This window comes from Poecilia formosa, unplaced genomic scaffold (genome assembly GCF_000485575.1).
Source record: "Poecilia formosa unplaced genomic scaffold, Poecilia_formosa-5.1.2 Scaffold52, whole genome shotgun sequence".
NCBI classification, from domain to species: domain Eukaryota; kingdom Metazoa; phylum Chordata; class Actinopteri; order Cyprinodontiformes; family Poeciliidae; genus Poecilia; species Poecilia formosa.
Window position 1 is genome coordinate 1698406 of NW_006799991.1, and position 27801 is coordinate 1726206.

General features: G+C 40.8%; 1 protein-coding gene and 1 long non-coding RNA gene across 7 annotated transcripts in view; one reads left to right on the top strand and one right to left on the bottom strand.

Moving 5' to 3' along the window:
* myo9b (myosin IXB) overlaps window positions 1–27801 on the top strand; it is a 66236-nt gene that overhangs the window by 25205 nt on the left and 13230 nt on the right. For all 6 annotated transcript variants that reach the window (XR_001662216.1, XM_016671825.1, XM_016671824.1 and 3 more), the window contains exons 5-19: window positions 12265–12359; window positions 15113–15175; window positions 18543–18642; window positions 19014–19114; window positions 19862–19991; window positions 20629–20718; window positions 20868–20984; window positions 21071–21205; window positions 21504–21625; window positions 21731–21872; window positions 21953–22148; window positions 23835–23910; window positions 24238–24330; window positions 26738–26851; window positions 27705–27744. Coding sequence is in view for 5 of the 6 variants with exons in the window: in XM_016671825.1 (XP_016527311.1) it covers window positions 12265–12359; window positions 15113–15175; window positions 18543–18642; window positions 19014–19114; window positions 19862–19991; window positions 20629–20718; window positions 20868–20984; window positions 21071–21205; window positions 21504–21625; window positions 21731–21872; window positions 21953–22148; window positions 23835–23910; window positions 24238–24330; window positions 26738–26851; window positions 27705–27744 (1614 nt within the window). In the remaining variant the exon portion in view is untranslated. The remainder of the gene's footprint in view (window positions 1–12264; window positions 12360–15112; window positions 15176–18542; window positions 18643–19013; window positions 19115–19861; window positions 19992–20628; window positions 20719–20867; window positions 20985–21070; window positions 21206–21503; window positions 21626–21730; window positions 21873–21952; window positions 22149–23834; window positions 23911–24237; window positions 24331–26737; window positions 26852–27704; window positions 27745–27801) is intronic.
* LOC107836333 (uncharacterized) lies at window positions 10771–15167 on the bottom strand. The gene is made up of 2 exons (XR_001662217.1): window positions 15082–15167; window positions 10771–11026 (listed from the first exon to the last, which is right to left on the bottom strand). It is a non-coding gene; the product is annotated as an uncharacterized LOC107836333 (long non-coding RNA).

Genomic DNA, 27801 nt, shown 5'->3' on the forward strand with positions numbered 1-27801 from the left:
TTGAACAAAATGCTTAAAATCAACCCGGTTGTAGTTGTAGCACACAGTCGACTGTGATGGATTGTTTGTTTGAAACAGAAAAGTTAAGACTTTATGACCTCTGAGGGATTTTTCCTGACTCTATTTTTCCCAGAATGTAACCAAGCCACCTTGTTTTGGCCTCTTACCTCCTATCCATATTCCTGAATTTAAATATCTGACAATACCAGAGCCCTTTTATTAAAATATTTTAAATGGTGTTCATATTTTTATGCCTTGCAGAGTCGGTGGTTATTGTGTGTTGTTTCACAAGTTTCAGGTTCGCCCTCTACTTTTTGTGTTTAGGTTTTTATGACGCGTATGATAACAGAACAAGCAACAGAATGAAAACCTTTAAACATTCAAGTCTTGGTCGCATGCAGAGCTCCTCTGTGATCTGTGCCACAGACTGACATCATGATGACTGCAGCATAGAAGATGAATCAGACCCTCCCTCTAAATTTGGATCACTTCTCATATTGTGGTCATTGGTTCTGCAAAGCAGATTGCAGAATTTTTTTTTCCCATCTACCAACAAATAAATGCTGGCAGAGAGAGTTCAGTTGCATGATTTAGTATTGATCGTGTGTGAGTATATGAAGAAGGTGCTATGTGATTTCCTTTAGCCTTCCAGTGAGTGGCCTCCTCTTCCTCCTCCTCCTCCTCATTATTGTCTTGGAAATGGTGAAAATCCAGGTTTTCTTCTCCCTTCTTCATCATGACTACGTCCCTGTGGATATTTGCATTAAACTCATGTCAAGTCTTGCAGTTTTCAATTTGCTGTCCTGAAGGTTGTCCACGCATCCTTAAAAAGTTGCAAATTCATGATGTGAAATGAAGGCCTTAAAATGTCTTAAATTCATTAGAAAATTTAGAATGCGTTAATCACAGGTCTTAAATTTTGCTGCAGCAGTACAATTTAATCTCCAATATTCTATGTCCTGTAGTTTATTTTTCTCGTGGGACTTTTCTGTCAGGCAAAAGTTTGAGTTGCACAGCGACATCCTCATTATGTTCTGTGAGTTGAGGCAATTGAGGCTACCGCTAACTAGCTGCTAATAAACTCTTGCTAACTAGCTAGCTTGTTTTGCATCTAGCTTTTTATGTAAATGTAAATTTATCATGAGTTTGGCTGGGCAACGTTTGTCTCTGCCACTGGCTCACTTCTGTTGCCCATCTGTAAGATACTGTGAGTAAAAAAAGCTTGGCTATAAAATTATATATAGTATGCTATTTTCTTTTGTACAACTCTGTCGTAGAGGTCCTAAATTTCCCCCAAAAAGTCTTACATTTTTATTGGTGAAACCTGCAGAAACCGTGTCCTGAACATCTCTAAATTAAGAACGTGCTGAGCAGGCGGACGTCTCACTCGGTAGGAAGCAGACGGTTTGGCAAAGATAAATCCATGAGTATGTCTAACCTCCCACAGACAGTCCAGAGATCCTGGATGCTATGTGTGGAGGATGATTTAGATTTACTGGATCTGTTGAATATCTGATCTACATCCATATTTGAGCCTTTTGTGACTTTCAGACAGGAAGCAGCCAGTTTTGACCGCGCTGGTGTATAGATGATGATGCCGAGGAGGAGAAAGCAGAAGCCAGGCAAGGAGAAGCGTCTGAGCAATGGCTGCTTCTTTGATTGCTTCACACTGAGTAGAGAGCGGTGTGACGGCCTGGTGGGGGGATTTTGAGGCTAGTCACGATGAAACCTCACTAATAAAGATATTAGTGCTCAAACAGGCAGACATTTTGGACTTTTTGTGTTGAAATCATTTAAAGTAATCTGTTAAACTGTTAATAAACAAGAAAAGTGTAGCCATGGCAGGGGAAGTACAACAAGGACGGCCATGACAATAATTACGCCAATAGAAAGTGAATTTATTTTAACTTGTGTCCATGACGACAGCACTCTACGGGGGGGATCAGTCCAAAATCTGGAGTCTTTGGGTGAATTTTACATGAATATTGTAAATTCTGACATGAATACCGATTAGCTCAGGCTGTCTGGACCTTTAGTATCTGGTTATACATTTTCTTAGATGTACACATGCAGTGGCTTTTAAATACTCTGTGTTAACTTGAGTTCATTTAGGAGTCTTTTTTGGGTCTAAGAAAGATAAGCAGTTGTTTGAACAATTAAGGACATGCTGTACGCTGTCTCTTGTATTAAAATAGGTCGACCATGTGAAAGACCTTCATGCTACCGTCTTTCATGAACAAATTTAGATGATGGCTCTTAGCTTTTACTTTGTCCATGCAAACATTTGTGCTTCAGTGTTTCCCAAAAAGCTGAACCATTTTGGGAAAGTAAAAAATAAATTCAGGGTTTTTTTTTTTTTTACTAATCTCTTGGAGCTGAAGATATATTAAATCACTGCTGTGGCAAAAACTTGCTTGGTAGATATTTTTTATGTGGTATTCATTCAAAGCACTGCATGCTAATAATAGACTTCTTTAGTTTAATAGGTTTTCTCTCTCAATTATACCCACAGTCAATCAACTAAGAAGCGAAAGTGGTAGCAACATTATGATGATGGAAAATACTAGTATTGTAGTATATGGTATTAAAATCTTGCTGCTCTTACCACCAACAATAATCAGATGCTCTTCCTGCTCCTGCCTTAGACAACAGTAATTTTTGTAACTTTATTCTCTCATTATTTTTGACCCTGTTGCATTCTCAAAACTGACGGTTTAATTCCCTCGCATGCAGCTATCAGTAATCTCTAGGCTTATCTGCTGCAATGTTTTATTCTTTTAGGCTGCTCTACGTTTGCTAACAGGATGAAAATATTTTGTATTTGCAGTACCATGTGAGATATTTTTGTAGTTTAATTTTTTTTTTTTTCAACAAATATAGACCCAAAATGATACAAAAATTGCATTTGGCCTAAAAGCTGAAATCCCTTTACTTGGGTTTAGTTTGATTGGCTCTGTAGCTTTGAGGGAATTAATACCTCAGTGCTGATCTGGAAGCAAATCTGCTCCACATACTTCTCAGTTTTATTTCACAATAATGTGACCAAAAATAGATCCTAAGTCAGAAAAGCCTGATGTGGAATGCAGCTCGCTCGACGTACAAGATATTGTGGAAAAGCAAAAACCAATGTTTTGTAAATGTGAGTTTATAGAAACTCGATATACTTGGGAAACTGCACAAAAGTTTACCACAAGCATCCAAGCAGTAAACTCCCACCAAGAATCTGGAGCAATCTGGAGCAGATAGAAGCCGTTGCTTTGTTGCCATCCATCACCTGTCAGGTTTTTGTCATCTCTTGCACACGCTGCAGCTTTCAGATGCATGTAAATGAGCGCAGCTTCAGTCCCCTGATGTGCTTCAGTCTCTTGTTCCGGATGTCAGATTCAGGGATGAGAGGGGGAGGCAGTGGAGTGGTGGTGGTGTTTTTTTTGTTTTTTTTCCCCCTCCATCAGCAGAGTCGTGTCCCTTTGGCAGACTGGTTGCCACTCTGCTGCTCTATTTTTCTGTGTGTGTGTGTGCGTGTGTGTGTGTGTGTGTGTGTGTGTGTGTCAGCCTGGGCCAAAGCTGCGGTTTCAGGGCCAGACATAGAGATGGGCTCAAATTTAGCTGGCCAGGGTACGAGAGGAAGTTGAAACTGAACTGCATCTGGAAACAGTCTTGCAGTTATAATGGGTATTGTGCAGCTTTGCATTTCCTGTGGCCCTAATCATGCTATCACACATTTCTTTTATCTCAGAAGGGTTAGCACTTTTATGGAGACTGTTTCAATATTTTCATCTTTTACCAAGCAAGGGGGACCTTTTGATTTCAAAAGTGGGTCACATGGACTAAGAAATTTGGGCATTTCTGCAGACAAAACGCAATATGAATGTATTAGAAGAGCAGAACCTGGACACATTAACACGATTCATTAGATGATTGGTGGCAAATCTAGGGAACATTCCTGTACGTTCTTATCAGTAACGGGTAGCTATTTATGTGCCAGCTTTTCAATAAATAAATTAAAACAATAGTGTTAGCTAAATGTTTACTGTCATCTAAATAATGACATCCCAGCAAAAAAAACTGAAATGAATGATTACAAAAGAAGTCAACGTTTGCTGTTGCAAAAGGTTTTCATTTGGTGCCTTTTTGTGCCGGGAGTCGATCAGATTACTTTAATCAAAACATTGCTAGTCCGCCTGCCAGTCTGTTAGTGTTTCTCCAGCTATACTGGAGGTCTTAAAGCCTGAGCAGCATTTTGACTAGATGAGATCACCAGTTGTAGAGCTGGATTTTGACTCCGCACTGAAGTTCTGGCAAGTTGCATGTCCTGAACCTCGGACGTGTTGGAAAAGTGGCCATCCAACTTTCTTTTTACCGCTCTATAAATCATTTGGGTTTGTCTTTAATTGAACATAGAGAATAGATTGTTTTTAACACCTTCTGTGGGCAGAAACGATGAAACGACTTCTGCCTGCTAACAGCCGAAAAGATCTCCGAGGTTTTCCCATAAACTGGTTCAGCTGGTTGAGCCGCTGTTACGTAATTACCTCTCGTATTATTTTACCCGTCTTTGAAGCTTTCTTATTCTCATCGTCAGCTAGAGCTGCCTCTGTTTTAGCATGCTGGCACATATGTGGGATGATGTCAGAAATGTGTCAGAGCAGAGGGGGTTTGGGTGTTTTTTTTTTTTTCAAAGTCATATCTGACAGCTGTGATTAGAAAAAGGCGAGGAGTGAGGGGAAATCTCAAACACCCTAAAAAGATCTGTGTCACCTAAGCTGCTTGTTCTGTGAGGAGATATCCATCATCTATAATGCTTATCCTTGCAGGGTCATTGGGGAGTTGGTGCTTATCTCTAGGGGTCATCACAGCAGTCTCTCACTGGACAAACAACCATGCATGCACAAACTAGTAGATGGTGACGATTTAGAGAAAATGTGCTTTTTATTTGTTTATTTAAACCATTTTATGTTGTGTTTAACATAATAAACTGAACCATAACAGTTTTTAGGGGAGGAAAAACAAATCTAAATCTATAAGGGCAGGTCAGACTTTACTGAATATCGACCATTAAAGGCAGATTGATGCATCTCTAATTTAATTTTTACAATTTACCATACATGGCTTATATCTGTCTGAGATATTTTTTTTCTCACAAAAACAATTTCTGTTGTTTTTTTTTTTTTGTAGTTCTGATTTTCTGGTGTGATTTGTAACTCTTTTGCATTCTTGTTTCATTGGTTGTAGCTTTTGTGAAGCACTTTGTGTTGCTTTCGACTGTAGCCGTTTCTATTAATAGGAACAGATTGATAAGTAGTCCTTCGAATGGATTTACAGTAACATTTGAAATGAGATTAAACTCTTATTGAGAATGAAACTAAATCATTTTAGCAATTCAGGTTTTTAAAGAGGAAGAAGCAGGCAAAGTAAAGCCAACATTACAGGTAATTAGTAAAACAGCTGAAGTGTGAATCATATTTCTGCTTTCTCTCAGGGGACCGCTCTGCGAGGGCCCCTACATTAGCCCTGTAACTTAAGTTTGTTGTCCCAGTAAAGCAAACATTCCTGTTCAAAGTCCCCGGCCGGCCTGCTCCATGCCGCTCCGTCTCACGGCTTCAGACAGGAAGTTCCTATCATCCGGAACCCTTCGACAGGAAGCGGCTACGACACAGGAAGCAAAGGCAGTGGTTCCCTCTGCTGTTAGCTCAGAGCCTTGAAGGGTGTGGACACACCAGAGCACCGTATTGTTGTTCAGGAAGTGCGGAGGAGAAGCCGGCCATTCTGCCTGCTGATCTATTGTTTATCTCTCCTGCATGAGTGGTTATTGAGAGGGGGTGGCATTGTGTACGAGTCTGGGAAAGGCTGGCATTACTGCGTTTAAGTCGCCTACCGTGCCCGTGATTCTTCGTCTAAACGCCCAAACAGACACTTATACGCAAACACCTTCCTGTAATCACACCATATAGGAACTCACTGAAGGCTAGAATATGCTTTTCTTTACAGGCTCTGTGCAGCGTACATGCTGCATCGGTCTGCAGGCCGTTTCAACAGCTATTCGTGGTGCTGTGACCACACCACAAGCTGGAGTTTGATGTGGGACTCATCAGGGCATGGGTGGAGCAGCTTTATATGGTTCCAATCTGGCAAAACTCTGGACCGCAAGTTGGCATTCGACGCTCTGGCCCAGCTATTAAAGCTCTGCACCTTTAACGTGTCTTGTGCATTAACTTGTCACTTTAAACCTTTAGTGAATGATCACCTATAGGGCTGTTCAGGTGAAATAGAGATGTACTGGGAAAATGGCCGGAGATCAGTTTCAGGCTTTTAAAGTTACTCTAATCCGGCAGTAGAGTGAGTTCTAGATTTACTCAGGCATTTACATTTTTACATTTTTATCTGGTCAAAAGTGAAAGGAAAAATAATCATTTTCAATTAATGCATGAAAACAAGGAGTCCTATATTTTTAAGTCTGTAAATGCATCATCCAAAAGCTATAAATGCTATCCTGACTTAAATAAAATCAAATAAACATTCATGCTTTGATGCATAATAGTACGTAGAGATTCAGTAAAAAAAACAAAAACAAATGTTAATATAATTTTAATTTAAATTTTTGGAATACGATACAAGCAGAACAGTAATTTCCTGTTAAACGTTCAGACCTGAGCTAAATTACAAGCATGAGATTGTTCATCTATTAAGAACTGGAATAATATATTTTTCAAAATTATGTAAGTTAGAAGATAAAAATCGAATTAAACTTTTTGACTTGTGCTCATTTACACAATTAAAAATATAGCGAAAGCAGCACGTTCGAGGCTGAAAGTCCAGCGTTGTTTAAGATGTTGCCAAGCGTGCATCAAAAATTACTTACATTTTTTTTGCGGGCTAAATGAGGAAGAGAAGCTGTCTGTTCCTGTTTCCCCCATGTTTGGATTATGATCTCTCTGTGACGGATGCACAGACGCCTCATAACTTGATTTGCTCCGTTTGCTGCAGCTTTTCCGGAGGACATATTTTAGCTCGTTTTCCCATCTGTGCATGTTTCACTCATTTTAAATATGCAGCCAAAAATACTGTACCCTTCTTGCAAATGTTTGTGGGTTTCTGTTGTTAATGTTTAAATAACTTCTCTCTGTAGTTGAAAAATGATGACTGTTGAGAAAAAAAAAAGGTTTATTTTCTTAAATCCTTTCTTGATCATTTGTTTTTCACTTACTGCTAAGAATATGTTGAATTTCTAATGTCAGCCATTGCATCTTGAAGCAATTACATTCTTCTTTCTTCAGCCACCATTACCACTATTTTATTTTCATCATGCTGGCATTCAACACAGCCCATGGGAGCCGTTGGGTGTTAGTAAAACAATTTCCCTACCTAAAAACTCAATGTCCCTTGAAGAGAAACAAATGTGGGATCATAGGAAAAAAGTCAGTTTTCAGACAGCTCCTAAAGTGAAAAGATTAGATTGTGAAGAATAGGTGTTTAAGTCTAAAATGAGCAGCATCATAATGTGTTATAATATTGGTTTTAGATACTACTTTTTAAAAAATATAATTGTGAAAAACCCCAAACTGCAACAGATCTACAGCTATTTTGCAGCTAAAGGGTTTTTTCTTTTTGCCACAAACTTCAAAAGGGAGGTTTGTTTGTTTATCTTTTTCCAACATACAAAAACACTCATTTGGTAGCGCTTAATCAGCTACCATACAATGCCAATACTAAAGCCACTGACTTTGCCTCTGCATAGCTGGTTTTGCTAGTTCAGCTGAGAGAAACTTCGAGGGTTCAGACGTAAGCGGAGTCATAAACTGATGACCTGATGAGAAGCCGTGCGGAGGAGGAACTGTGTAGCGACGCGGTCGAGTTCAGTCTCTGCCAGCAACATGTGATCTCACCAAAGACTCATTCAGTCCGACAGCAAACACTGATTATTTTGTCACAGGGTATTGTGAGAGGTTAGCCCAGGTTACCAGAGTTTACATACTTGATCTCCCGACTTCCCCGTACGTCTGGTTTAACACGAAATTCACAGAACTTTTTCAAAATTGTGTCTCAAATCGCAACATTTTTGTTGCTTGGAGATCCTACAGTTAAAACGTCCCCGATGAAATGTTTGAATTGACTTTTGTTGTGCCCGTGCTGTAGTGAGGCGTCTGTGTCAGAGCCCGCTTGGCGTCTCCCTGTGGAAACATTTCGCTGAAGCCCTTTGGCTCGTTTTGAGGTTTGCTCCTCAAAGTTTCAGAGCTATCCAAAAGAGGTCTAGCAGCAGCACATTTTTTACTGATAATTGTTTTCTTGCATTTTGGTTGGAATTATCCATAAATTGGTTTCATATGACATCAATCCAAATCCTTGAAAGTTGTCCTCCCTCCATGACCTTTTAAATCTGTCACAGATCTTATGACTGAATTAGTTTTTGCTTCATATTTTGGCACATTCAAAGCTCGCTCTGTTTGTGTTGCTTGTTGGGGCAAACAACTTGATCTGTGCTGTTTGAGAGGCACGCCTCCTGCTGTGTTTGTTGAGAACAGTGTGTGTGTGTGTGTATGTGTGTGTGTGTATGTGTGCAAGTTTATGTGCTAAATAGGGATGTGAGACTTCGTACTGGTGGGTCTGTCGGTACGAGTGGAAACGTACCAGGAACAGTGCTACCAGAAAAGCCAGCTCACAGCACAGATAAATCAGTTGAAGCGGTGGCGTGCAGGGAGATTTGAGTCAACCGTGGCCGACAGCGCGCACACACTGCACAGTGCTGTGGCCCCGCGTGTCCCCTTCCCTCCTTCTCTCGTTCTCTCTTTCTTTATTTCCCTCCTTTTTCTTCTTAACCTCCTTGTGTGCAAACCCCCTGTTTCGTAAGGCCGTGTCTATTTTCCACAGTCACAGCTTGGCAAGGTCTCGGTCTCCTTCCTCATACCTACTGAGGGCTCCAGCCAATTGAGTTTAAAGATCGGATCACGCTCATGGGCATGTTTGAATACGAACGAGGCTGCGAGATGTTTGTAATTCCCTCCGTGGTGCAGCAGTGCGGGCCGTGCAGAGATTTCCCAGGGTTTTTGTGCTCCTGGTGTGCGGGGGGGGAGAGGGAGGGGATCCGGGGAGAAAACTGGGCACAGTGAGCAGCATTGAGCGCTGAGCTCAATTGTGCCACAGGATCAATACTCTGAGCACAGGAATTGAAGCATGAATAAGGGTTAGGGGTTAGTCTCCTGCAAAATTACTCAAGAGTACTTGAACTGTTTCACCTTTTTTTTTTTTTTTTTTTTTTAAACTACATTGCAACCACAAACTAATGTATTTTATGTGCCAGACCAGAACTCGGCAACCTTTACAATCCAAAGAGCAATTTTGCCCCTCAGTCCCAGATGAATGAAATTAGTTTGAAGCCACAAAAACATTAAGAAGAAATCCAATAAAGGAAATTTGTTTTCATTTTTCTATGGAAGAATTGTCATTTTAAATTAAAACAAAACTTCAAACTAAAGCTACTAAAAAAAAAAAATATTCCTTTTATGTTGGGGCTGCACAATAGTAGGAAAACAATAATTGTGTTGAATATGGCAAAGACATTATTGTTTGTAATTATCCAGCATCTTCTCATGACTCTCCTCTTCACCACCATCATCTGAGCTTTAGCATCTCAGGCTGACATCAGGTGTCATCATGAAAGCCAGTAAAAGTTCACGCCACTGAGCAAAGTTTTAATTAATGACCCTATAAACACTTTGACCTAGAATTGTATCCAAGCAATCCTTTGCGAGTCAGTTGTTGCATATTTTCAAAATGTAATTCGATATTTTTGTTCTCTTTTTTTGATATTTAAAATGGCTGCACAGTTTCTTAATGAGTCATGATTCAAAGTTGTCATGAACAGGAGTTGGAGAACCCCGTTAACTAATTATGAAGCTGAGTGACAAAATGTTTTCAAAATCTTCAGGCATTTGTGTGTATTTAGGCCTTTTTAACTCTTCATATCACCGCATAAAATCTGGCGCAACCTTCAGAAGGCATCTCGTTCGTAAATGGAGTTCAGCAGTGTGTAACTTTCGAGTTTTTCAGTTTAAGACATCTTGATGCTTTTGCAGGGCTTTGAGTTTGCAAATTAGTCTTAAAAAGCTCTGGTTTGACTCGAGGGAATCGGTGTCACGCTTCAGCCCACCTCTTTCATCACGCATGAACAAGAAACCATTACCTGACACGTCCCTCAAGGGTGAAAGTATTACAGAATAGAGTGACATCTCGCTTGAATGATTTCTCTGCACCCAAAGAAAAAAAATAAATAAAAAAAGTTTTGCACTAATTTAAAACAAGGAGGGATAAAAAAGAAGTGCAGTCAAGAAATCAACATTTGTCCCCAATACTCTGATCTGCACCTGAGCGTTTATATCAAATTCACCCTGCATGTTGCTTTGGAAAACACAATGTGGCTCCTATTTAGCATTCACTGAGTCAACTTCCCCTGCGGTGGCTTTTAGTTTTGTGTGTGTGTGTGTGTAACCATGTGAACATGCGCATCATGAAGAAAAAAGTACTGCTGCTCTGTCACCATACCAATGCGGCGTTCTGGGCCCCTCGGTGAAGCCTGGTAGCTTCTAGCTGGACTGGAAATCACTCCACCCCCTTAGATGGAAACAGTCTTTTCTGTTGCTTACAGTCTGCACATGCTGCGCCAGCCCCCACTCATTTATCATCGCTGACCTTCTGCGCTCTCCTACCTGCAGAGATGCACACAGATAAGGCCGAGTGAAAGGGGAAAACAGAAAGAGATGGATGAGTAACGTGCGAGAGGAGGGCAGATTAATCGACTCGCTCTTCTCTGCAGCCTCAGCCAGAACAGAGCGCGTTGGGCCGTCGGGTCGCGGGCCTCTTTGTTGTCAGGGAGGTGTTGTTGTTGTTGATGAAGTAAGTTTGCTGGCAGAGTTGCGTGCTTAAGTGGAAGTACACTCCACTTTAGATTCGGTTGCAGAACTTCCATATATGGTCTGAAAGTCAATACGGTTCAGAGATGAAGATCACTGATGAGCTGCAAGAGGCTTGAAACCTGCCGTGGGGACGAATGGAAAAGACGCAAAGTGGATCATTAACAGCAGCTCTCTCAGCTCAGTGAAAATGTCAGGTATTTGTGCTGTAAAAATATCAAACCCTGATGGATTTTTTTTCCCCATATAATAAAGTGTCCTGCACAGTCAAAAGAAAACTCATCAGATTTGTTGAACGAATAAAAATGAATGAATTCTAGCTCTCGTTCTTGTTTGGTTAGGAGTGTTAGTGTCCTTCCGCTCTGCCTCGCCAAGGTGTTTAATCTTTCAGATTGCGACGATATCTACTGTCCACAGCTCCCTTCGACTGAGGCCACAGATTTTCTGCTTCTGAATAGGCCGTTTTAAAATTTAAAATTTACCTGCACAAGGTTTGTTTTGTTGTTGTTGTTGTTGTTGATTGTGATGTATGTCGGTAACCCCTTTCATCTTTATAGTCAACAGCTAAAGGTTTTGAGTCAAACCTGACTGGTGTTTACACCTCCACATACTTTGATCCAACTTGAATAAAGCCTCTCTTCCATCTGAGAGAAGTGACCACTGATCATGGTGCTGCCACCACAGTGTTTCAGTGTATTTATCTGTCGTCTTTCATCGTCTGATAAATACACATTTTCCCATTGGATTTAGGGAGACATTAACCAGACATAAATTTTCTCTTTGAAATTAAAATTCTTTTGTCTTATAACCTCACTTCTTAGTCCAGAGACATGGAGAATAAAGGAGATGGATGTTATTTGTTTTTAAAGCTCTTAATATATTGCTTTGCCTTATTTATCAGAGTTACTAAGCTTGCTAAGCTTCTCTGACTGTTCCACGTCAGACTGCTCACTTTTTTACTGTATTCAGGGAGGCTTTTAATATTTAAAAATATGACGACATTCTGCTTTTATCTACCTGTTTCTCACGTCCCTATTTTATGTTTTCTTTTGTATATTGATTTTCTGAAGTGCTTTGACCAGCAATATAGCGGACGTGTAAAGGACTACATAAATAAATGATTGCAAACAATTCCTGTGGCTCAATACGTGCTGCTCTTTGTTGCCTCTCTGAGAGCTTCATGAGAAACATCCATTTTTCGTTAACGTCTCTGTTGCTCTATGCTTTATGTTCCTTCTTCAACCTCTCTGCAAACTTCGGCTTTATCTAAGGGTGCAAATGTCAGTAAATGGAGATGTGATAATGTTGGTTTGATAGTTTTACTCAAATATTTTTTGACTTTCTGTCTTCTCTTCCCCAGGCCTTTGGGAACGCTAAGACAGCCCACAACAACAACTCCAGCCGCTTCGGTAAATTCATCCAGGTTAATTATCTGGAGAGCGGAGTAGTCCGAGGGTAAGTAATCGACATTTGTAAAATAGCTCCTCTGTGTTTTGCTTCCTGTTGCTCCCTCCCCTCACCCCCACCCCACATCTGGATCTTAAGCCAAACGTCTTCCTCTTTGCTTTTTTTTTTTTTTTTTTTTTTAAATGGGCGGTCATGTGGTGCTCAGTGTGCATGTGGGATGAAACTTGGAGCCATTAGTGTGCTCTTCCTTTTTCTCTGCAGTCACATTCTGGTTAGAAGCTGCTTCAAAGTCTAGTCAGCGGGTGACTTCCTTATTCCCTCGTCAGGGCCGGGGAGAGCAGCCGCTAGAAACCAGCAGAGAGCTCAGAGTGGGATTTTCAGACTCGCATCAGCGCTGACAGCTGCTCAGAGCTAAAACAAGTGGGCATCCCCAGCCTCGGTTATCCCCCTGTGGCACCTGGTGCTCTTTTAGATTGTTTGCCCAAACAAATGTCTGCAGAATCTATTTTAATAGGCTGAGGCTTTTCTTAGCTTCAGACTGAATCTTCTGAGACGATGGTTAACAGCTGCTGTCTGAGCTTGTGTGGCTCTGTTACTTTTCACAATAAAGAGACAGAACGCTATATTAGAAAGAGCCACAGGGCGTCACAGCAGCTCTGCTCACTAAACTTTACGCAGCCTTGCCTGCCTGTGCGTCCAGCTCCGCTGTGGCAGCCACTCCACTAGTTAACAGAGAAGCTTTATAAAGGGAGGCTGCCGCTCTAGTTTCCTCTACCTACTTATAAGAAATCAGAGGATTTCACGGTGTCGTGCATTTTACACTCTACTGTTGCGATTCAAAAAGGAGCTTCTTGCCACGGGGTGTTTCGTGGCGACTATGTGTCAGTTTGAGCTCGTCTTTGGGACGTCTTGTACCAGCTTTGACTTTGCAAAAACCTTTGTTCTTCTTGAACTTTGTGACACTATGCAAGACCAAACCTCATTGTGTTTTGGGGGAGGATTTTATGTGATAAAGATCAGTCTGTGTTTGATTTTAGGTCACATTAAACAGGGAAACCAAATAACGTATCTGCTAGCTGTGCCTTGAGCAAGTTTCTGTGGTTATTTGTGTCATGGAAGCAGCTGCAAAGAGGAGAGCATATAGTGCTGGTAGAGAAAAACAGAGCAGTAACCATTGATACAGATGTTTTCTGTCCCTTCTCACGCCGACACCCCCAACATCTGTTGCAGCCAGTTGAAAAAGTCGCCTAATTAGTAGCAAGAATCCACTTTTTCTGCGAAAAGCACAGAGGTTTGTTAGAGAACGTTAATGAACAAACAGGATGGTAAATGCCTAGACAAGTCAGCGATAAAGTAGTCATTCTAACTCTGGAGGAGCTGCATAGATCTACGCCTCAGGTGGGAGAGTCTTCCAGGCCTACATTCAAAACGATAAAAAATAAAAAAAAGACTACCAAACATGTAATTTCCACCTTGAATTACGGTGGTAGAAGCATCATGCTGTGGGACCTGAGTATAATGGCGCACAACAATATTTATTTCTGAAACATTTCGAAGACCTTTCCTACTACTTCACAATCGTGCACTGCTTTGTGTTAAAATCCAAAGTTTGTGTTGAAACGTGAAAAAAAAAAAAAAAAAATCGAAACGTTTAAGCAGAAAGAAACCAGTCAGAGACCCGAATCCACCAAATCAACTCCAGGTGTTGGTGGTTAAAATGTTTCAGCTGCTTGCAATTTAAAAACAAGGTCATAGTCGTTTTCCTATTGTGCAACATAGGATGGCATTGTCGCACTAAGATACAAAACATTTCCAGCGGCATGAAGGTGAACACGAAAACGACCGACAGGTTCAGGTTTTTCCTCATTCTGCATGTAGCCGATGTGTTTTTGGTTCCTCGTAATTTATTTGACATATACGATCTTGTATTTTTCATCAGCATTTTTAATGCACCTGAACACTCTGACAGTGTCAGAAAGTACCAAGGAGTAATTCAAACGTTGTTATATTTATTTTTTTGTTGTTTTTTTGTTGTTTTTTTTAGTTGTTGCAGGTTTTAATGAGTCCGACTTGTCAGGTTTTGCTCTAATCGGCTTCAGAGGTATTTGTGAGTGCAGCCTAATCTGAATTCCTGTCGAGGAATGCTTTCTCAAAAAATGTCTAACATTTTATCTTTCTTCTAGATCTTGAACGTAGAACTTTTTTTTTCTCAACAGCTTGAGAATTACATCATTATTCCATTTGTGGCTTTGAAGCCAGGAAACGTCCAACACAGCACATCCCAACACAGCAGTAATTGAAAACTAGCAGTTAACAATGTTCAGTGTGAAAACTTTGTCGTGTCGTCTGCATTTTTGGTGGATGGACACCACCGAGTTTCTCACAGCGGAGCTCTATTCTTGGTGCGTCATGAGGACTGGCGTCAGTGTTGTTTTTTTCTTGGATATAGAGAAAACAAGTTAGACATATAAAATCTGATTTAGAAGACTTTATGGCCTCGGGTTGGTCTGTTTGGTAAATACCACTGCTTTTAAATCTACAGGCCTCCTGACGGCATCTGTATGGCATTTTAATGTTTTGCTGGATGCTAGTTTATAGTTTGTAACGAGTTCCGACGTGTGCGTGTGCGTGTGTGTGTGACTGTGTCTTTCTTTGCTCACTGATTGTTCCAACCGTCTGTCCTCGTGTCCACTCGTGCTCCTCCCCTCACTTATTCTTACAAGCTGACTTTGACTCACGCCGAGCTGAAATATCCAAATTGTTTAGTTACCTTTCCTCGTGTTTTCTATTCCCTCTTTCAGGGCTGTGGTTGAGAAGTACCTCCTGGAAAAGTCTCGCCTGGTCTCCAGAGAAAAGAACGAGAGGTATGGATTGACCCGGGGGCGGTTCTCACCCTCCACCCTCAGAGCGCTTCATCAGGCCGTCTGGTGGATAAACATGAGAAGTTTTTCCGCTCGGCAGACCCTGATGGTTAAAAATGAAGTTCACGTGGAGTCGTCAGATATTCATCTGCAGAAACACTTACACTCCCACACGCTCTTATCCTCGCTGAATGTGATTTCAGCACACTTATCGGCACACCTGGGAAAGATGTGTAAAAACCCTCGAAGTGAATCCTTCTTTTATTGCAGTAGCACAACTAAACCGGAGTCCTGAATGCTCTCTGTAAGCTTTAGCACCTCTGCGTTTAGGTAAAACCTCCTCCTGCCTGTAGGACGGGACCATTTCCTTTAATGATTGAGAGAGATCTTTGGTCATTCCCCTTTTTGCACAATTTCCCAAAGCTGGGGTCAGGACCTCACTAACAGGAAGTGTAGACTTTTTACATCATCTTGAGAAATCAAACAAAATGATAAAGAGAAAGCAAATTTATGCAACACATGAATCCGTCTGACTTTATTTATATTGTACGTTTAACACAAACTGCAACCCAAACACAACAGAGACCAATGTAACACTTTTAAACACAATTAAACTATTTTTTTCTATTGAACTATTGGAACAAAGCTAGAGAGAAGAAAATACTAGTAAATAGTAATGTGGAAACACAGAAGAATAAAACAGAAGGCACACATTTGTCACGTTAGAAAAAAAAGAGAACTTTGAATCTAAAAAGAATAAAGTGCTCCAATTTACAGCTATGAATCAATTACTCAACATTATGAACAGGATGACATTTGTTTGGAGAGGAAAGACTTCTTAAATCAGACACAAGCTATTTAATGACGGGCAGTGCTGGTAGTGCTGTCATAAATTTATACGTTGATTTACTAATTATTCTGAGTCGGAAACTGTAAAGGCTGGAAGTAAGCACTGCTCTAGTTTTATCCATTTATGGTTTTGGATCGAAACAATAACCAGTTTTCAGTCCATCGGTATATGAAACCAGATTTAGATTTAAACAAGTTTATGATGCTGAAGCAAACCCACAGAATGACAGATCCTTCACCGTGCTTCACAGTGACTATGAGCTGACTCATCTTCTCTTGAACGCCAAACCCACCTGAAGCATAAGTCGCTGTAATATCTCCGTCTTGACTCATCTTTTATTTGACACCTTGTCAACGTGTCAGTGGAGGTTCCAGGCCAAATTTACCAGGAAACGTACATTTCCTGGTAAATTTCCTGGTAAATTTACCTTTAAATAGTGGTTTAACGGATGAAAGCTGTGATCCTGTCCCAACACGATAGAAGCTAAAAGTGCAACATAAAAACATTTTTTAAAAAAACATCTCAGTTACATTTATTTTACAGAAATTGAACGTTTAGCCATGGCTATTATATTAACAAAAACAAATACTTCCAAATTAGTTTTTCTTTCTACCCTCTGGATAAATGTGGTAAAATTAAAAGTTATGTTTTTCAAATATTTTCAATGGAGGATAACACTACTGCAATTAAAAAAAAATTGAATGCAAGTGTTCTTGCTAGGTAGGCTGTATATCCACAGTAGATTATTAAATTTCACTCTTTGAAGGCAGCATGAACAGATAATAATAACATTATTTCATATTTCTAAAACAAATTATGTGGTTTTGTCAAATTTGTAGCTACTTAAATGTTGTGTTTCCTGTCTCTGTACAAAGACAAAAACATTGGGTGTTGACAGGATGGCATGTTGCTCTGCATACCATCTGATCCGCTGTTACTCACACCAGACTCTGTTGCTATTTGTGTGACTAATAAGCAGCTTCATTCTTCATTCATTGGTTGTTATTGGGAAACAGACGGATTGTTATTGGCTTCAGACACCTCAGACTTCTCAAGACCACTCCTGTGCTGTCTTGGAACAATATCTATAGGTTTCACATACCTATTGTTACGCCTCAAGAAGGTGCTTTGTGTCTGATTTGCCACGTCACAACTTTGTTTTGGTATTTTCATTTTGGACTTAATTGACTTTACGCGTAAAAAGGGCTACTTCACCATTTTCTTTTTTTTACTCCAGACAGTTTTAAACTTAAACCTTTTGTTTTTAAACTGTGTGGTAGAAGTAGGACTAAAAATAATATTTTTTGTTCCACAATGGCAAAGATATGCATTTACTTTAGGCTACTCCAGTTCTTAATAACAAATGTATTGATTTTGAAAAGTGGCTGAATTGTTTTTGTCCAGATGGGGGGAAAAAGGCATGAAATGCCTCTAAATCATTTTGGAAACCAATTCTGGTATTGTTTATTAAGCCTACAGATAATAAGACACAATTGCTATTAAATTCAAATAACTTTATTCGTCCCTTCAAGGGAACGAGTAGCAAAAATGGACTAAAACGTAATAGCTCACACAGTAGACTTCATAAAATTCACACATAATAAGAAATGTATATAAATAAAAGTGCAGTGTGATTTGTGACTGTGGACAGTGCGAAGTAATTGTGTTGCCTCAAATGGACAGAATGTTATAAAAACTACAGAAAAATAAATCTGGAAATTTGTTTCAGGTATTTTGAGAAAAACAAAAAAAAAAAGTACCCTGAAATGAAGAAGGAAAATTGACAGAGTTTGACTGAATTGCATCTGTACCGAAAGCAAGACCACGCAAGCATTTGTCATTTCCTGTGACTTTCAGTCCGTCCCTAACTACAAAGTTTTGAATTTACACTGTAAGCCCAAGTTTCTCAGCTGTGTTTTGGGAATGCCTCATAGAAAACAGCAGCAGCTTCTTTTGAGTGGGCAGAGCATTACTCATTCATACGTTTCCTGTCTAGATTTCTTCCAGCTAGTTTTGGAAAATCTATCCGCCGCCCTCTGACAGGTCGCTCTACGTAACCCTCCGCCTACTCACAGTCTGCTCACAGTTCAGCTAATCTCCTGTCCTGTAGTTGCTGTCGACTGAATATCCTGCCTGTCTAGTCGGGGAGAGGGAGTCGGCTCTATGTTGTTGTTTTTTCGCGATAAGCATGGAAACTCATTAATCCGGCAGGCTTGTACAACAAAGCTCATGTCACCTGTTTACCTTTCAGCTGATTGCACAAGTGGAAAACTGATATGAACATCTCCGAGATGCAGATATCGCCTTCCATACGTTGTTCGTTTTTTACGACGCGTTTTTAATCTCTACGTGTGACCGCAAACATCAGACTTCCGACCGATCAGATAGTGGCGACATAATTGAAAATCTCAAGAATTTATTAGTTCGCAATAATGTTTGGCAGCCAGATTTGTGTGTGGCTGTAACAACTTTCTAAATATAGCGCCCGGTGAAACAGCTGCCATGTTTTGTTTTTCCCAGGAACTACCACGTGTTTTACTACCTGCTGCTTGGTGCTTCAGAGGAGGAGAGAACAGAGTTTAAACTGCTGCCGCCTGAAGAGTACTTCTACCTCAAGCAGGTACAGAGCACTCTAAACTTCATTTAGTCTCCCTTCTGTTCCTTCCCACTTCTGTTCAATAAACTCCACCTTCAATGTTTTAATTAGCCACAAGCTGGAAAAATGAGTATTTTAGTCTCTGAAATGGACTTTGAAAGGATCTGCCGCTCATGAAAGCTGCCAGGCGTCTGAATAAGCTGTTGTGTACACTCTGAGCTCGCTCCACACATGTGCTTTGCATGTTAATGAGGCCGCCTTTGTTGCGTCTTTCTTTTCACAGCCCTCTGTTCTCTGAGCCCTTTCCCCTCCAGGTTGGCCATTTTATGTCGTGTGATTTCACTTTTGTTTGTTCCTCCCTAACCAACTGGTTTCCATCCGATTCTTCTTTGCAGGAGAATTTTAAGATCGAAGATGAGGAAGATTTGCGTCATGACTTTGAGAGGCTGCAGCAGGCGATGCAGATGGTTGGCTTCCTTCCAGCCACAAAGAAACAGTGAGTTAAGCAGTGATCAGTTTGGGGCTCCTAAAGCCCAGAAAAGCAGGGGATTGGGTTTGAGCAATTTTTAGCTCTGGAGAAGAGTGGAAAAGGAAATAAAACTTGGAAAAATATTTTCATTTCCAGACTTTATTCAGTCTTTTTATTTTAAAGCTCCATCAGTCTGTCCATCCTCTATACATCCATCCATCCATCCATCCATCCAGTTTTTTTATCCATCTATCTATCAATCCATTTGTTTGATCATCAGACCATCCTTGTGTCCGTCCGACCGTCTCATTCATCCATGCATACATCAATACATCCATATTTAAATCCTAACCACTGAATAAAAATCAGAGTTAACTATTGTATTTATGTTCTTAAATTGCCTAGAAGGACTGAAAGCTTTGAGAATTTGAGTCTTTTATGTGGGAAAATGCTTAAACATGTCCTGGAAATGTAATTTTTATCGTATGAACGCGCTCTGTTTAAATGTGTTTAAAGACATGCTATAAATGTGTTGTGCAGCAACACAATTATTCTCTGACCTAAAGCATTTCTTTGATTCACTGAGTCACATGACCAGAGAAATAAAACGTTGTCTTCAGCTCTGAACGGATGGCCTAACTGAGCCGTTTCACGGGGACGGTGTGTCGTTCGCAGTGCCTCGTTTCTCTGACCTCAGTCAGACGTGTAGAGTGCAGCGCAGTCGTAACATCTAGTCGTTTTCAGTCTATGTCATCATTTGTTATTGTGTTGCAGGATCTTTTCTGTGCTGTCTGCTATCCTGTATCTTGGCAACGTGACGTACAGAAGGAAGTCGTCGGGTCGGGACGAAGGGTTGGATGTAGGCCCGCCTGAAGTCCTGGCTACCCTCTCTGACCTACTGAAGGTGATCTGCTGATTTTAATGCATCATTTTGCCACTGGTGGTTTCCAGTGGAGTCACGCCATCAGACTGTGTGCTTATCCTCAAATAAGTGACAGAAAGATCCCTGATAAGTTGGTTGAAAACAAAGTAAATAGAAGTACAATCTGGACTGACGGCACAAACTCAGTAAAAAAGCATGATTATTTTTTAATGAGCGAAAGAATTTAACAAAAAATAAGCCAAGACTAATAAGCACAGTTTGCATTGAACTCTTTGGGTTTATTGGATTAGATTCTTGGTTAATTGTTTTATATTTCAATGTTTTGACAAATTATACACAAGGTATATCCTTGGTTGCATTTTCACATATTGTGATAAAATGTTAGCCAAGTGGAGCCAAGTGGAACGTGAAAAAAAATTAGTTGTGCCACACTTAACTTCTTGTTCTGTTATCCAAAATATAGAAATAAGGAGCTTTTACATTAGTTTATATTTACATAATATTTTATCTTTGATTTGCCACACCGCAACTCTTTCTCCTGCTCAACTTCTCGGCTAGATATTATGTGTGTTTTGGAAAAAGCTTGAATGTAGATTTCTTCATTTTCATGACCAGCGTTCCGGGTTGCACCTTTAATCTTCGTGTTTGTTCGCTTCAGGTCAAAGAGGAACTGCTGGTCGAGGCGCTGACGAAGAGGAAAACGGTGACCGTCAACGACAAGCTGATCCTCCCCTACAGCCACTCTGAGGTAAACTCCAACCACAAAAACATTTCTTCAAGCTCTCTTCATCTTCCTCTTTGCTGCTCAGACACCTGATGCAAACTTCTCCTTTTCCCCTCGAAAACCTGAAGTCTGATAAAGTTGCATCACGTGAAGTCCTTTGTTTCTACCTCCAGGCGATCACAGCCAGAGACTCCATGGCCAAGTCTCTGTATGGCGCCTTGTTTGACTGGATCGTGCTGCGCATCAACCATGCACTGCTCAACAAGAAAGACATGGAGGAATCTGTTCCCGTAAGAAAACAGCACCACATAATGACCAAAACCAGTTTAACATCCAGCTACATGTGAACGAATGACGCTTCGACGTTGTCTTGCAGTGCTTGTCCATTGGTGTTCTGGACATTTTTGGCTTTGAGGACTTTGAAACCAACAGCTTTGAGCAGTTTTGCATCAACTATGCAAACGAGCAGCTGCAGTATTACTTTAACAATCACATTTTTAATCTGGAGCAGGTGAGTAGTTTTGCCTTTTTGATTCAAATCCTAACTTCATAGTTGATAAACTGACCTATCAGATCTTCTAATTAAGGTTAATCTAGCTAATTTACTCATCAAATCACAGTGGAGTAGGTATTAAGAGACATAGAGGTTTTTATTCCAGCAATGAATTAAATTTATTTCAGCAAAAACACAATAAAAAAAAAAAACAACCTGTGCTAAAATGTTTTTATGTTTTTATTTGGTGTTTTGTGGAATCGAATCATTTGACATGAGCTTGTTGACCAAAAATGGTCTTTTCTGCCGCGCTCAGGAGGAGTACCAGTCAGAGGGAATCACCTGGCACAACATTGACTACACAGACAATGTGGGCTGCATCCACCTCATCAGCAAGAAACCCACAGGCCTGTTGTACCTTCTGGATGAGGAGAGCAAGTAAGGACAGCTGCACTCATGCATGTCAGAGGAACAAAAATTAAAAACTTAATTTCTTCTGATCTTAATTTTTCTCAACCTTCGGTCTTTTCTCTGCACCCCCAGCTTTCCACATGCAACAGATAAGACCCTGTTGGCCAAATTCAAGCAGCAGCACCATGGAAACAAGTACTTCATACCCACCCCAGTCATGGAGCCCGCCTTCGTCATTCAGCACTTTGCAGGGAAAGTCAAATATCACATCAAGGTATGACGGCGGCTCCCTCATTCAAATTCAGGTACAAGTGTTTCTGCCTCTGACGGTCTCGTTGTCTGTCACCTCATCAGGATTTCCGGGAGAAGAACACGGACCACATGCGTCCAGACATCGTGGCGCTGTTGCGCAGCAGCGACAGAGCCTTCGTGCGGCAGCTCATCGGCATGGACCCGGTGGCCATGTTCCGGTGGGGCATCCTGAGAGCCACCATCAGGGGCCTCGCCGCTTTCAACGAGGCGGGTCGCTCCTGGGCCTCAAAAACAGCAGGTAGACCTGCTAACAATCAGTTATTTGAAGGGACAGGGTTCACGGTTCTGTGGATCAGTTATTGAAAGCTTGATGGGACAGTTTCCAGCCAACATATGAGAAAAATACCGGAACGTACCGGGTTTTTTTTTATGACAAAATGTAGAAAATATGCATCAAAGGAAAATTAAGATCCCCAACTCAGTCTGCGTGTCTTATGAATATTTACTATCAATTGCAACAACATTGAAATATTCAGGTGATCTGCAAAATTACATTTTAAAATTACAATTTTTGACCAGAAGTAAATTATGACAATCCTCCAGTTATTCCCACTAAGTGACTAAAATTACACACAGCTGTGTCACAAAATGTAAAATCACCCATTCACCCAACAGCTGCCAAAACGCCCAGGTCTGAACCACGCTCTCCCTGGAAGCAGAACGCAAAATGCTTAGCGGAGCTCGCAAAGGGGCAGAACCCAATCGAACGGGTTCGAGACCCGGTCTGTTGACTTCCCCGCTCTCACAGCCTGCTTTCCTGTCAGATCACTGTCAAATACAGGCCACTAGAGCAAAAAAAAAAAACCTTTGAAAAGAAAAAATCCTAAAATGGCTCCACAGGACATACAGCAGGGTGTCTGAAAGTCCATGTCTGTACAATCAGAAATGGAACAAGTTTAACTTTTTGCAGTAAGAGGGCAAAAAGGAAACTTTTTCGTTCCAAAAAAATGTCAAAGCCTTACTGAAGTTTTCCTAAGGGAGCACAAACAAAGACCAGGACTAATGTGGACAGATTAGTCTAATATATAATTATTTGGACAACAGAACAGAGGACAAGTTTGACTTAAAGCGAATGCAGCATTCCAGAAAACGGACCTCGTTCGAGCTGAGAAGCATGGAGGGGGAAGTGTCATGGTTTGGGAATGCTGCTGTGCTGCAGCAGGACCTAGTTAGCTCACCACTGACAAATCATCAGAAGAATTTGAAAAAATGTTTTAACTGGAACAGAATCGGAAAGGAATCGTACCCTATTTACTGACTATAACACAAAATGTGCCAGAGATTCACCAAAGTCCAGTTAAGAAAACAAAGACTGAAAGTCCGCTAAAAGAAGCGTCTCTCTGAACTTTTACCTCATGCATAAAGCAACGTTTTGGTCTAAATCGTAGTGTAATGAGTAAAACAAGGAACATTTTTGTGAAGTGCAGTCCAATATTTCTGTTCTCCAGAGATTAAAACATGAGATTAGGAACATTTTGAACCTGTTAAAATAAGCTAAAACATTCGCCTGAGCTCTACAAATTCACTGCAATGTGGCATCTTTATATTGCATGCGGTGCATAATAACTTCACAGAATCTCATTTTAAAACTTTCCCTTTAAAAACGTCAGCTTTTTCCTGATGCGGATTGATGGAACGGTAACGTCATGCAGATGCGTTTGAACCGCAGCGTCGGCACACAGCAGATGTCCTACTCTGTAATTAGCCTTAAGGTCGGCATGAAAAATAAAGATGGTCACAAACTTCTGAGATTTTCTCTGCAATTCTGAATCCCTCTGCTTATTTTCAATCTTTTATAAGTCGTCCGCTGACGTATTTAAAAGGAGCGCAACAGACTTCATAGACTGGTCAAAGTGAAAAGCGGAAAATCGTGACGCACGTTTTGATTATTTACAAGCTTCTTTTTTTTTTTTTTTTTTTTTAGGTGTTATCCGTCCAGCGTCCAGAACTCCTTTAGGAGAGCTGCAGCGCTCCAACACCCCGATAGAACGAATGTACAAGTAAGTCATTTGCATCCAGTGTTGAAAAGCTTTTCTTTCTGGAGTGGATCTGTCTGCTGCGAGAACTGGTGTTGCACCCTTTGAGGTTGATACCTTTTTGTTTCACGTAAAATCAGCAAAATATTCTCTTCTCGTGCCATTTGGAAATGTTACACCTGTTGTTTTATGGGCCTCCACTTTAATCCTGTTGTGCTGAGTGAGATGAGGTCGGATATTTGGAAAACGTCTTTAAATCTTCCTTCCCCCTCATCTCAGTCACCCTTATTCTCCCCACCTCTTGGTGACCCCAATGTGTGCGGTTCTCTCCTCTTCCTCTTCCCTCCACAGACGAGCTTCTATGCTCGATTTCTACTTTGATCACTCAGAGGAGCGCCCTCTAGAGGCCTTTGAAGACATCTTTGCTAGCTATGAGAATAAGAAGTAAGTGAATTTGGTGGAAAGCAGAGAAGAATGAGGACAAGAGGCCAAGCAGGACGAAGGAATTAGTTGTTGCTTTTTCGGTTTGTTCTGCTTTCTGAGTTTGCTCTCATTAAATCACGTCAGGTCTAATTTGATGTAATGTTGCTTTTAGAGAAATAGCAGGGTTTTTTCTTGTATTTCAGCATCTGCATTTTTGACATGCCAGACTCGGCAGTATAAGGAAGTTCAGTTCAGCTGTGTAGCACTTTAAGCAGAATAAAAAAAGTTCCCCTTTCACTTACATTTCAAGTCTTCCCTCAGCGTAATCCTCTTCCTTTTTATGTACTTTGCAGAGCCCCTCCTCAAATCTATCATTTGGACGTTTATTACTGTAGCTGCAGAGCACAGAACAATGTTTGTGCAGGCTTCCGTTGAGTAGCCACTCGGATTAGCTGCGATGCCTTAAAAGCTCACAGTTCTTCAAATACGCACAGAGAGGCCGCTTCCAAATATGCAAACACAACCATGAGAGCTTTCTCAGAAGCTAATCAAACCACGAACACTAGTTTTTGTATTGTTGGGCTCATGTGCTGCAGATTTATTTCATTATGGGAGAATTAAACATGAAGGACTGTTTCCTTCCCTGCCTGACCTCTGTGTTCATGGCCAGAATAAGGAAAGCACTGCATGGACTCTCTTTGGGACACAGGAAAAGTCTCCACATTAACTCCACCAGCCGCAGTTAAGGGACCACACACACAACCACTACTTTACCAGTAACAAGCCAGTAACAGCCACAGCATGGAAACAGCCAGCCGGCAAGCAACGCCGATCCTCAGCTCAGCTCTGCATGTTAACCACCGCAGTGGCAGGGATACGCAGATGTGTGACAAGCCTTAAAATAAATTTATATTCTACTGCACTAGTATAATCCAACATTTAATTTTAGTACGTTTATCCACTAGAGGGGGAAATGCCACATTATGAAAATTGCTTTAATAAAATCCCTATCAGTGATTTTATTGACTTTGTTCAACCGTCTTTTAACAAATAGGACCAAGTCTTCTCTAATATTTCCCTCTCTCTCAAAGAAATTAGCCTTTGCATCATATTGTATTTATTCTGCAGGGAAAACAAACAAAAAAAACATGGAAGTTACTACAAATTAGGAATGCTATTAACCATTATTTTTGCTATCAATTAATCTATCGATTATTCTGACGATTAATCGGATAAAAAAATTTGACACATCTGTGGATTTTTCCTTTGTGCCGTTTTTTACACAATATTAGAAACATGGGAATAGATCAGACCTCTCAGCTTAACACGGTGCAGGGCTGATCTTTTGGTTTTTTTGTGATTAACCAATTAATCCAAATAATTCGATGGCAAAAGATGTTTTCTAAATTTTTTTGTTTACAAAATCTGAACCAGGTGAAGCTATAACTGCCATTTGAGGAGGTTTGGGTAGAAAATATTTACATTCAAAAGGTTTTTTTTTTTTTTCATCTTCAGTGCTAAATGTATAGATTTTTTTTTATTTATTTTTGTCTTAATTACTTATCTGACTATGTTCTTCGTTCAGAAAATGGCCCTTTTCTGTCAGTTTGTGTTCTCCACTTACCAATTCTTTGATTACTAAATTAGCTGATAATTATTTAATCAATTGATTCACCGCAATTAATCCGATTACTTGTGTCAGCCCTGCTACAGTCTTGAAGTATAAAGTATAAACAACGCCTCAGTTATATTTATTTTTAAAAGAACTGTTAGTGGCATCAACAGTGACAGTTTTATTTGAACACAATTTCTATTTGGATACCGGATTTAATTTGTGTTTATTAAATAAATGTGCTCAAATTAGAAGTTGGATTTTTACTTATTTCACCTTGAGATAATGCATCTGTGACCAGATCACCTAATTTTAAGATTTTTCACACATCTTTAGCAAGGGTGCGAAAAAAAATGACTGTGTACATGTGTGTGTGTGTGTGTGTGTGTCTTTGTGAAAAATCCTCTAAATACATCTGTTTCTGTTTCTGCTTGTGTGCGGGTCTTTCTCTGTTCTCATAGAGGATGTGACAGCATGGTTGGGTGGTCTCGTGTGCCTTGTGGTTTCATGATCGACAGGAGAACTTATTTTGCTTCACAGATGAGCAGCGTGTGAAACCTGTGTGTTTCTCATGCCGTCCGACCCCCAGCCGTTCTGCACCGTGTGTTTGTTTTTTGTTTTTTTGTCTTGGGTAACCGTTTTCGGTATGTTTCTTTTGGAGGTGACCTAACAGTGGTGTTTTTTTTCCAACTGTCCTTTCCTTTTATTTTGTCTCTTCCTGTCTTTTCGTACTATTCCCGCTCTCCCTTCTCCTCCGTCTCTGCCTTTTTTCTTGTGCGTGTGTGTGTGTGTGTGTGTGTGTGGTGCGGATCTCAGAGAAATGCATTCAGAGATCATCAGCTCCATAAAGAACTTGCAGCTGGATGGGGAGGACCCTCGCAAGCTGTTGCAATCCTGGGGTCGCCTCCGCTTCCCGCGCCACGTCCTCCAGTGAGTCTGCAGACAGAGCCGTCATCATCGGCTCTGCTCCAGATCGCCCCGGTCCTGATCCGCTCAGACTGAACATTGCTCTTAACATTCATTTGCAGCAGAACGTTGAGGTTTCATGAAACGCACCGCTGCTTCTTCATCGTGCATCTTGTGATTAGCTCTGTTTGAGTCTGAGAGTCTGAGGAGCTGCTTTTGTTGAGGCCTGAAGATGCAGGGAATACTTTCTCTGCAGCATGAAGCTCCACAAAAGCTTTTCAGCATGGTAGAAATCGCTGCAGTGTGATGCATCCCCACAGGGAGGAACATAACGGCGTGGTGCCTGGCACATATTTATGCCCCGATTCACAACACATAGTAGTTCATAATAAAGTGGAAAGAGAAGAAAACATGATTTATGATTTTGATTAAAAAAAATAAAAAAAAAAACTCTGACAATTGTGGGTCACAAATGTGACGTGCCAAAACTCGACGGAAGTCATCTGTTTGTAGCTCTGGATGTATCATTAGGGTTGTTGTCCTGCCACGGATGCACAGCCTTAACTTCTCAGGGTGTGAAAAACACTGCAAATTTCTATCATGCTGCAACCAGGGGAGCATGTCCGACATTGTGTGGGCTGATTAGAATCACATTCCATCTTTTGCAGCAAGCTTCGTCTTCCTCTTCAACATTTGTTCTCTATCAGTGTCAGGCGTCTTCGTCATTCATCCCATCTAGGTGCGAGCCTTGATTCCATCACTCACTGACTGCATGAAGAAGTCGCCCGGCCGTACTAACCTTCCGCCTGAGCGTTCCATCTTCAAACCTTCGTGGTTCATCTCTGAACTCACTCTGCGTCTTTTTCTCTGTTCGTAGGAAAAACAAGAGTGTCAGGCAGAAGCAGGCCATCCCAAAGGTAAATACTTCTCACTTGTAAGCTGTTTGCTCCAATACGTCTACAATCGGGACGCCA